General features: G+C 39.3%; 1 protein-coding gene across 2 annotated transcripts in view; it reads right to left on the bottom strand.

Moving 5' to 3' along the window:
* Positions 1–12071, bottom strand: part of Exoc6 (exocyst complex component 6) — a 147290-nt gene that overhangs the window by 91484 nt on the left and 43735 nt on the right. For both annotated transcript variants that reach the window (XM_017318044.1, NM_175353.2), the window contains exons 8-13: positions 10308–10376; positions 6675–6758; positions 4885–4931; positions 4632–4752; positions 2647–2718; positions 1604–1701 (exon numbers count right to left, since the gene is read on the bottom strand). In XM_017318044.1, the coding sequence (XP_017173533.1) occupies positions 1604–1701; positions 2647–2718; positions 4632–4752; positions 4885–4931; positions 6675–6758; positions 10308–10376 (491 nt within the window). The remainder of the gene's footprint in view (positions 1–1603; positions 1702–2646; positions 2719–4631; positions 4753–4884; positions 4932–6674; positions 6759–10307; positions 10377–12071) is intronic.

Raw genomic sequence — 12071 nt, 5'->3', positions numbered from 1 at the left:
CTAAATAGTTATTTCCAAGACACTCAAATGGCAAAAGAACAGGCATCTTCGAGGCTGTTGAGTATCACCAACCACGATGGATATGCAAATTTAAGACACAACACGATATCATCTCAAGCCTATTAGAACTGCTATCATTTGAAAAAGACGTTTGTGTTTATAAGGACACGGGTCCTGTGAAGCGCCAGCAGCAGCCTGTCTTACTAGGGAGTGTCTCACTGGGATTCAACCTTTTTTGTTTATTTCTTTTGTCACCATGAAGTCAGTACGTTGGGGAGAAAAGTAGTAAATTGTCAACACAGTCTCTCTCTGCAGTGCTGAGTTTAAGTACTAAGCTCATATGAAATCATTTGACATATTTTATTGATTGATTGATTTGAGACAGGGTTTCTCTGTGTAGCCCTGGCTGTCCTGGAACTCCCTCTGTAGACCAGGCTGGCCTCAAACTCAGAAATCTGCCTACCTCTGCTCCTAAATGCTGGGATTAAAGGCGTGCGCCACCACTGGGGACCAGTGACATATTTTATTTTAATAACAGATACTACTATATTAATTCTATCTTATTTTATACCAACCCACCCAAGCCAGATATAAAAAGCATAAATGTCTGTCTCAATGCAAAATACCTTGAAATATTTACAGCCTTATAAATATCTAAGCATTTACTAGAAAAATTACAGATACTAATACTAAAATGTAAATAAATAGATTATAAATGATTCATTCATTCACTACAGAAAATAATATGGCAACTTCCCCCCTCCAAAAAAAAAAAAAGGAAAAATAAATTGTCATATGATCCAGTATCCCACTTGTGAGTATAAGCCAGATACAGGCACACTTGTGCTTACAACAATATTAAAATAGCCCATAAACCAACTGTCCTCAATGTCTGTGAACTCATTAGTAGACAAATTACATCATTATGAATAAATATATTATTGTGTTTGGATTTATTGAGAAACACACAAATATATAGATACATTTTAAAACACCATTCTAAATGAAAACATTTAGATATATGAAATTGATACAGTGTAGCATATGTAATTGAAATTTTTAAAAAGGCAAAACTGTAGGACAAAATGGGGTCAGTGGTGGCCAAGGACTGGGCATCCAGCAATATAGTTCACTACATGGTCCACTAAAAAGAAAATGTGGCAGACATAAAATGTAATATGACTAGACATAAAAAAGGGGAATGTAGTTCTGGCCCCTGTGCAATATAAATGGGCCATGATGACACGCTAAGTGAACCAATCTCAACACAAATAAGCAAATGCCCCTCAATTCCACTAATATGAGATTCTAGATTAATCAAATTTAGAGGCAAGAACGGGCAGTGGCTGTCAGGGCTGGAGGAAGATGAGCCTGAGTTACTGTCTAATAGGTGGAGCTTCTGTTGGGATGCAAGGATTCTGGAGAGAAGCCCTGGAGTCCCAACAGTGTGAATGTGCTTCACGCAACTGCAGTTATAAATGCTGTGTGCCTTTTACCCCAGCAGACATTGACTACAAGCATTCTTACTGCTACATGCAAAACCAACTGGTTAAGGGTTTAACAAACTCATTCATTATACTAAGACACCACAGCTTAGACCCACCTGAAAATACCAGCCCACTTCTTCAGCAGTGTTTCGTTATATTGATCTCTTATTTCGAATAAAAGGTCAAAGAGCCGGTTGACTGGGAAGCCATAACCCTAAGATACAAAGAAAAATTGGGTGAGCCAAGTGTGTTTTAAATGTCCGCCGACCTAAGTTAAGCTTCTCACTGGTTTCATCACTACTATCTGAAAGTCTTTCCTCACACCCCTACACCACAGCTTTCCACACCACCAAGGAAGTCAGCCAGGCTCTCATATCCACCACACCACACGCCTGACTAGACTATTTTACACAACCAACACTGTTGCTCTTCCAATGTCTCCGTTACTTAAATGCCACCTTTAACTTTTATTTGATTCCTACAAAGTTTCTTGGAATTTAGCAAATACTCCAGATTCAACTATTTTTAAAATGCTGGTCCCAGAACTGTTTGCAATGGCCATACAAAGAGATAAGGAGTTTGCACTAGAATATATACTCAATCTCCTGCTTAGAATGAGGTAAATCCTGCATATTACAGCAGGAGGCCAACTGAGCTAAACTTTGTGTCCCGTGATCCCATCATTTTATTTCGTTAAGATCCTAGCAAGTATCTGACAGGCTGACAACTGCTTAGACAACAGTGGTTCCTACAGCTACTATGGCGATACTGCAAATCATTAAGGAAAGCAGAGCTTCCCTGGTTTACTCACGAAGCGGCCCCTAAAATTAAGGAAGCCCCAAATAAAATTTATTAATGCAAGGAGATCAGTATGGTAGACATAGGTATTACAAAACTTATGAAGAAAAACCCCAAGACATCCCACATCGCTCTTATGATATCAAATAGACCATTCAAATTAATAAATAAAAGGTGCTAGTATCTCTTGAGTTCTGCCCAAGGTTCAAAACTACAAAGGCATTGTGTATAGTTCTCAGTAGGAGAATATATATATATACTACCTTTAATCTATAATATAATAAAATTCACAGTCTATATTTTTATGTCTTTACATACGCACTATCAATCACCACCATGGGAAGGTTAGGTGATCACCTACCTGCAGAGTGTCTGCAAAAATTACGATGAGATTCTTCAGCTCCAGAACAAGGTCAGGGTCAGTGCAGTAAGACTGCAAATGAAGTCGCACAGAACAACGAACACAGACGTTAGAGTTAAGACGGGAGACCCTGAACTTTTGTCCCTAAAATCTGGGTTAATTAGATCCAAGGCTGCTCCCCTCTCCTCCGTGTGTTTAAGGAAAGACTGCGGCTTGGCCCGAAAGGCAAGTTCTCCTCAGGAAAGACAAGGATGTCTGTGTTTCAGTAAATCTTTATGTTTTTGAAAAACTAGTTACAAACTCTAACAGTGGTCTACAGTACACCATACATGTCTAGTTCCACTATGTATCTATTCTCAATCTTAAAAAGACTTATTACCTTTCCCAATTCAAGAATGGCAATTTAAGTTTTTCTTAGTAATTTGCCAAAAGAAAATTAATTACTTTTAAAAAGACAGAGCAATTATTTCAGTCTCTCTTTTTTTACATTTATTTATTTTTTATTTATTCACCTTACATCCCAATATCAGCTCCCCCCTCCTCCTTTGAGAAGGGACAGCCCCCCTCTAGGTAACACCCCTCCCCCATTACTCCCCCTACTATCCCCCCTCCAGGAACATTAGACTGTTATAGGACTAGGCACATCCTCTCCCACTGAGGCCAGAAAAGGCAGTCCATTTAAGGGAACAGGATCCACAGGAGCCAGGAGCAGGCAACAGATTCAGGGACACCCCCCCCCTCCATTCCTTTTGTTGGAGACCAAGCTGCTCATCCACTACATATGTGCAGGGGATCTAGGTCCAGCCCACACTCGCTCTTTGGTTAGTGAGTCACTTTCTGGGTCCCCCCCACCCCCCGCCCCGGCAAGGGTCCAGGTGAGTCAACTCTGCTGGTCTTCCTGTGGAGTCCCTGTCCTCTTTGGGTCCCCCAATCTTTCTCCCAACTCTTCCATAAGACTCCCCAAGGCTCCTGTATCTGCTGGCTGTGTCTTCACTTTCTCTTAATAACACTTAGGATTTTAAATGTGATATTATATTTACTATGTTATAATTTTGTTTTAACACATAGATTTTTTAATGTAATACTATAGTTACTATGTTACAATTTCATATTTAATGCCATTGTCTTAATAGGAATATGGCATAACTGCATGTACTTGAAGCTGATTTCAATATAAATCATGATAAAATATATCATTCTTAGACAGGGCTAGTTCAGTGGAAGAGCACCTCCTTGTGTACATGAGGCCCTGGATTTCATTCCCAGCACCCCCAAAATTTTTTAATTACCAAAATATTTTTTAAAAGTTTTATTGCCAATGTATCAAAAATCTATAAATCTATAGTCTTAATAAGTATAAATATAGTATATTCATAATCTAAATATCATAAAAGTCCCCTTTTATCTAATTTAAATCTTAATTACCAATTATAATAACTGAATACAAAATTTTAAGTATAAGGCTACTTTATTGAAGGTAAACAACTAAAACTAGTTATTTTCACTAAGGGCATTAAGAAGGTAGTTGATCTTCTGACTTTTACCCATTAAAAATGATCTCCCGTTATATGGAGGTTTATTATTTCAAATGAGTTCAAACTGTAAAAATTGCAGATTTTTGAAACTATAAATGTTCTCAAACAAGTTCTGCTGAGCTTTAATGGTAGGGTTGATTTTGGAAATAAAAACTCTGGAATAATTAAAAACCCTTTCTTCACAGTGTTGCTTGGTGAGCTAATGAAGAGGTCAGCTGAGACTAATGAGACCAGCCCAATTTCTCATTTTCTGTAATACTCAAATAAAAGTGTCTTGAGAAGCCCCAGTCAGCTACAATACCACTGCTTTATGTAACCATAAGGAAACCTTGATATTACTACTTACAAATCTGAGCAATTACCTAAAAATGCAGAGTAATAACGGTGCAGTTTTCCATATTATACAAATCAAATGAAATTATAATGATGAGCATAGCTGGTCTGACTTACTGAGTGAGCTCTGAGGACAGCAATTATCTTTGAGAGGGCCATGTTCCAGAGTTCCTCAGTGTAGACCCTGGTTACTAATCCTTGGGTCACGTGTAAAATGTGATCTTCCACAACAAAGAACCTAAAATGGCAATTACCCACACAGCATGGGTTTAAGGGAAAGGGAGAAAGCGCAAGTAGAAAATAATTATTTCTGACTTTTAACAAACTTGAATAAAGATAGTAAATAGTTTCTTCCATATTAGATACATACCCTACAATTTGAGTGAAATATCTTCTATAGCCATCAACTGTTTCATGCTTCAAATGAAAAATAAAAATCCATTTAAACCAATAAATAACAACATAAAAGTTTCAAGTCACTATAACTTGATTGATAAATATTTATTGAGAGCCTACCAAGTTCTGCGTACTCATTCGGTATCAGAGAAATACTTGATAATAACAAGAAGTCCTTTCTCTCGTGGATTGTACAGTCAAATCATTTTGTTATTGTGCATGTGAATACATGACATGCATTTGTGTGTGGACACATGCCACAGTAGGCACTGGGAAGTCAAGACAACCTTATGGAGCTGGTTGTCTTGGTCCACCTTTACAGAAGCCAGGTCAGTGACAAGCAGTGCTAACCACTGAGCGGCCCTGCAGGCCCTCGTGGAATGTGTATTCAAAAGGAATCTAGGTTTTGCTGTTTATGAATAAGGCTACTATAAACATCCACACCTGAGCCATTGTATAAGTATACATTCTCATTTCTCATGAGTGACTACCTCGGGGGTTCTTAGGGTGTGGCACAACAGTTTATTACAAACTGCCAAACCATTTTCCACGGTAACAGTATTCTTTTTATACCCACCAGAAGTGTAAGATAATTCCAGTTGCTGAGTCCCACCTCCTTACCAGCACTTGACACTGCCAATCTTTTTAATGTAAAGTCTTCCATAAGTATGAGGCAGTACTTCCTTGTGGCTTTGTTTACATTTTCCTGATAAAAATTTATACTGAACAACATTCTCATGTGTATGCACATTATCTGTGTATCTGTAGTAAAAATATCTATTTGAATCTCTTTTTTTCTGTTTTTAAAGCTGGTTTATTCGTCATTAATTGTTGAGAGGTGTTTAGATGGTTTTATCTCCTGGTCACCTTAACAATGGGCTGAAAGCCCTCTGAAGCCCCAGATGACAAGAAAGGTGAGTCCTCCAGGACAGCTGCTTTTGGTGCCCCAGGCCTGACCTGTGACCCGGTGTTACTCAGTTCCCTCTCCTATCCCATAGATGCTTTTAGGGTGAAAGCTGCACTCGGTGCCTCATCGAAGCTACCTGGGCTTCTGCCTTGACGTGGCTCACAGCAGATGGGGGTTCTGCGGTACAAACGCATTTAGTCATGTAAACGTCACCACGCCAAAATGTGGATTAATTATACTTTTCTGCCAGATCCTCAGTCTATTTAAGAAAAATCTAATTCTTTTTTTTAAAACGTCTATCCCGAGGCTAGAAAACTGGCTCTGGGGTTAAGGGTACTTGCTGCTCTTACAGAGGTCCTGAGCTTAATTCCCAGAACGTACAGAGACAGACAACCAGCAGTTATTTCAGTTCCAGGGGATCTAACGCCCTCTCCTGGCCTCGGCAGTGACTAGTCCGCCTAGTCACAGGAACAGACCTACCCCAGCCACATACACATAACTAAAAATAAAATACAAAGAAACAGTCTATCCACTGTGTTTAGTTGTTTTGTTCAATGTGACAAAGAATCAAAGTGCACAGTTCACCATATAGTCAGAAACAAATTATCATTCTCTGACATTTTGCTTGCTTATCTGTTTTTAACTCAGTGTCTGTCTTTCCTAACAGAATGTAAACTCCTGAGAAAAAAGACTCACCCGGTTTTGCTCACTATTGTACACTTGGCCCCTAAATCAATGACTAGAAATAGTAGGTGTTTAATAAATATTTATATGTAGATGAGCAGTGACCCATGCTCACAGGACTCAAGCCAGCCACGGGTGCAAGCACCGTGCAGGGCACAGGACACCACACTCACCACACTCGACTGCGGCTGCAGAACCAGGCGTGCCTGCTTCTTCCTTTGCTTCCGGTAATAATTTTCAAATGTTTCTTCATCACCCTAAAGAACATCAGGAGAATGAGGATGGTGATGGTCCCTCCCGCCTCCCTCCTTCCCTTCCCTGCCCCTGCTGAGACAGACATCTTTGTCCTCTGGGATTTATGTTAACTTTCCAAACTGGAATGTAGATGACAAATGGCATTTCATACTAGAGGTCAAGAAGAAAGGGTTGTTGGCATTACAGCTCAAAAATAGCAACTCTATTTGGAAGTTACCTAAAATAAAGTTCGAACAATTAGACGTTTTCCTAATTTACCACTGAAATTTTTACAGGCTTAGCACTGCGCAAACTAAACTATGGTTCTCAGTGAGAGTCGTTAAGTAAGGGAAACATCTGTTTCCCTACAGCCTGCCTCTCTCCGCATGCCAGCCATGCGCTGCTGGCAGAGTATGCAGTTCACTGCCCTCAGCCGTCCACTTTCAGGTTCTTACACGTGCTCTCCCTGACGGGCGGGTCCTCGCTCACACAGTCTCTATGACATTTTTATTCATCTTTCACGGCTCCTCCCGTCATTTCGTCCTTAAGAAAGCTTTCCCTAGTGTTCCAGAGCAGGTTATTTTCAGTTATTCTGTAACAATTCACACTCCCCTACCACAGCACCATGCAACAAATAAATGAACTTTGCTAAACACAAGTACACAGATACAGCACAGCCTCTCTGCTTAGTAAGAATCCTCCCAGTTAAAAACTTGGGAGTCCCCGTCTCCTCGGCATCTAAGACTCCAAAACAACAACAACAAGAAAGCAAATTTAACAATAGAAAAAAATTCCAACAGAAAAAAAAATTGATTTGTTTCTTTAGAATTAAGTAGCTACAAAACCATTACTCTTTTAAATGTCATCTGAAATAAATTCATAATGCAGAAAAAAATGTAAGTCTCTCCTATGGGAAGTCTTCTAATGTTCTTGTGCTCCAGCTACGGAGAACTACAAAATAGCTATGTTACTGATTTTCTAATCTTGATACATTAAGTGAAAATGTTTTACTAAAAGTCTGAACAAGTATAGAAGATATGACGTGAAGCATAATGCTAATGCTAGAATTTTTTAAAATAAAGTGTTACAACCTCATTTAAACAGAGCCAAGCATCGTTTGCTTAAGGTACTGGGAGAGCCCCACACACACCGCTGACGTCCATCCCTCTACTTCTGAACTACTTACACTCAACTCTACTGATTTAATATATTTTGTCCAAATGTATTTTATAATGTAAAATGCTTTGAGGTTTATTTTCTTACAGAGCTTACGAGGACTTAGATGTTAAAATTATTTTACTTCAGGAATAAATTATTCTCATTAATACTTAATGGATCCAAATAGCATAAACATGTGCTATGTTCTAATAACAAGTAAATAAAAACACAAATTTGTATTCAGAATTAATATCTTTTACATTTTTATATAACTAAATATGTTTGATTTCTTTTTTAATTTTTTTTCAGGTTAACATTTTATTATTAATTCAATGGTTTTTAATACTTATGTTTATTGCTATTAGAAATGAAGTTCTAAAGTTTTCTATCCATTTGTTTGAGGGGTTTCATTTGTTTTGTCTTGTGTTATTTAACAACGCCTTGCTATCTTGCTAGGTCGCCCTAGGTAGCTTCCAACTTTGCAGCCATTCTCTTGCCATGGCCTTCTGAGTGCCCAGAGTCCAAGCATGCTACCACACTCAGCTGGAACTGAACATTCTAATAAGGATTTTACTATGTTAGCTTTTCACTTCAAACTCTACACTGTGATTTAGAGATTATAATGTTTAAAAAAAAAATGTCTTTTCCTGGGGATCATGAAGCCAGAAGGCTATCTACTAAGAAGACTTCCACAAAGTAAGAGTGGTGAGAAAAAAAAAATCTCAACAAATACACAAACCACAGCACAGAAATCCATGAGGGATGTTATGAAACAAGACAGAATGAGTTCTCTAGAAGTCCATAATTCCTTAAAAAATGAATCCAAGTATCTGAATGGATGAAATGCCAAATAACTCATGGGAAAGTCTTTACAATGACCAATGACCTCAGTAAAGGGTTAAAGCCAGCATTAGATGAAGGGACACCATTAGCCTGGAGCCTGACAAATCAGCAACATGAATGAAGAATTCAACAAAGAAACAAAAGTCAGGAAAGAAGCAAACAAACTCGGGGGACAAAAAACTCAATAAATCAAACAACTTAGTGGAACGTGCCACCAAGAGACTAGACAGGACAGAGAGCACCTGGCACTGAACACACCAGACCACAGGACAGAGACTGGATCACAGAGCAGACAGACTACAGCGATAGCACAGAGACTGAACCACAGGACAGACAGACTACAGTAACAAGACAAACTACAGTGACAGACAGACTACAGCGACAGGACAGAGACTGAACCACAGGACAGACGAACTACAGTGACAGGACAGAGAACACCAGGCATTGAGATAAGGTTGAGAAAACTTCAGACATCAATAAAGAAAAACAAAATACTTAAGTATGACCAGAACTTTCAAGAACTCTCAGGCATGATCAGAAGAGCAAGCCTAAACATCCATGGTGAAGAAGGAACTAAACAGCAAACCAAAAGCACAGAAAACACTGTAAAGGAAATTACTGCCAAAAGGAATTCCAAATGTAGGAAAATATATGGATACCAAGGCATGGAAGAAACTAGAAGGCCTCAACAGGCATGACCAAAAAGAATCCACATATGTATCAAAAGATGGCCTAGTCAGCCATCACTGGAAAGAGAGGCCCATTGGACACACAAACTTTATATGCCCCAGTACAGGGGAACGCCAGGGCCAAAAAAATGGGAATGGGTGGGTAGGGAAGTGGTGGGGAGGGTATGGAGGACTTTTGGGATAGCATTGGAAATGTAATTGAGGAAAATATGTAATAAAAAAAAAAGAGAGAAAAAAAAAAGAATCCATCCACGCCACATTAGAGATAAAATGCTAAGACTACAGGCTAAGAAAGAACAAGGAAAGTCACAGGGGGAAATGCCATCTCTGTCACAAGAGTAAACCCAGAGTTACATCAAGAGCTCTCAGAAAAACCCTAAAAGCCAAGGAAGGATGGAGCAATCTACTTAAAGCCTTGAGAGTAACTGTCAACCAATACTCTATACCCAGCAAAAGCATCTTATAAAATTGAGGGAGAAATAGGAAATTCCAAGATAAGCCCAAACAAAAGCAACCCAGGACCACCAATCTAGCACTGCATGCGGCACTAAAGCAATCACACACACCGAGGAGTAGACGGACCTGCGAGAACCACCAAAGAATCAAATACATCCAACTCTACATCCAGGGCTTCACACATGCTATACAGACACTCTACAGCACAGCTACCTCCTCAGCCCTGAACTGCACCTTGATAAAGTGATTATTTAAAAATGGGTAACTACTTAACTTACAGACCGGGGCCTGTTCTGAGAAATGCACTGAAGTCCTCATTCTGTGAAGATCAGAGGATGTACCTACACAGACTATGATACACTTAGCACATCAGAAGTACATAATCACCCTGGCTTACACAAGGTCAGAACCGATAAATATACTCACCAAAGCAGAATAAATGTGCAAGCATCGGTAAACAGGGGAAAAATCAACGAGATCTTGAACAGTTAAGACCTGAAAAATAAATCTATTTTTAAAAAATGATAGGTTAAACTATTGGATAATACAGAGTTAAAGACAGGACAGTGAGGCACGGACTATTTCATAATATTTAATTCTCCCACAGGAGGCATACAACATAAACACAACCCCATTTCTCTTTGGTGCTTTTGTAGTTTATTCCTTATGTGTTTGCTACAGTTGCTGACTATTATAGATTACGAAAATAAAAATACTCTTTTTCCCCCTACACTGTGAAGAGACCCCAGGGCCTTGCACATGCTAGGCAGACACCCTACCACAGAGCTACAGCCCCAGCTAGAAAACATATCTCTATCACGCCGAGTAGTCTATCAGAACACTGCTGTGATAACTACATACACAGTATTGCTTTGTTCAAAGTTTACACTCTAGCTTTGAATGAAGTTCCATCCGAAGTAGCAAAATCATGGTTTCCACCACTGCTTCAGATTAGAAACTATTTCTCACTATTTTCCCATGGACCATTTAAAAAAAAAAACAAGCTCATAGCTACTTAAAATTAGGATTATCAATTTTAAGATGCATGGCAGTTTCTTCTAGAATATATGAAAATTGTTCACATTATATTGTGATGTAAAAGCATTTCTCAGAATCAATTAAAAATAGTATAAAATCTCTCAAACTTGAGAAGTTTGTGAATCCTTTTATAAAAGGAACACATTTCTGTTCTCATAAACCCTGAATAGATTATACTCTTACTTCTTAGGGGAAAACTACAAAACAAAATACAGAACTAGAGAGATCCAAAAGAAGAGGAGACAACCCAAGTGCCCTAAGCCGTGGACTCAGAGCCAGCATATGACTCTAATGCTACCAAAAGTTAGAGATGTGCAAAGCAGGCTGGGGAAACTGAGGTAAGAATGGTCTGCTCCTATCATCCACAACTCCAAAGGAGAAAAGCCCACAGACATCCTCTAAATATAAGAACAAAAACGTCAATTTTATGGAGTATCAACCTAAAAAACAACTACTTATATTTGTCTTCAATGACAACCTATATAAAAAGCAACTTCAGGGCTGGAGAGATGGCTCAGCAGCTAGAGCTCTAACTGTTCTTCCCGAAGTCCTGAGTTCAATTCCCAGCAACCACAACCATCTCACAACCATCTGTAATGGGCATCCAATGCCTTCTTGTGGTGTGTCTGAAGACAACAGTATACTCACATACATGAAATAAATAGATAAATCTTTTTTAAAAAGAAGAAGAAGAGTAGGCTGGTCCTCTTTTAAAAGTTTTTTTTAAAAGTAACTTCAGCAGGTCAGTGATTTCTCAGAATGAAATGCACCATGGGTTGTCCACCTCCCTTAGAAAACATTTTTAGCAGAGCCTTCTACAAGCACCTATCACTGAGCTAACATACGCCCTTAGCTCTACTCCTAAAACCACTCATTTGAAATGAAGGATGGGACCTAGGAGAGATGGCTCAGTGGATAAATTTCTCGCCTTGGCACTCAAGCGTGAAGGCCAGAGTTCAGATCCCCAGCCCCACGTGAATGCCAGATCGGTGTGGCAGCCCTCGTGTAATCCTAGCATTCCTCTCAGAACTAGCTGGCTGCTGAGAAGTTGTGAGTTCAACTGAGAGGCCCTGGCCCAGTGACTACAGCAGACAGCAACCTTCCTGTCTTCAGCCTCAGACCTCCATGCACAGCCAGCTCTAGAGCATCCAC

The sequence above is a fragment of the Mus musculus genome, chromosome 19 (assembly GCF_000001635.26).
Source record: "Mus musculus strain C57BL/6J chromosome 19, GRCm38.p6 C57BL/6J".
NCBI classification, from domain to species: domain Eukaryota; kingdom Metazoa; phylum Chordata; class Mammalia; order Rodentia; family Muridae; genus Mus; species Mus musculus.
The sequence above is the reverse complement of the archived record's forward strand: the minus strand, read 5'-3'. Positions and strand labels throughout refer to the sequence as shown.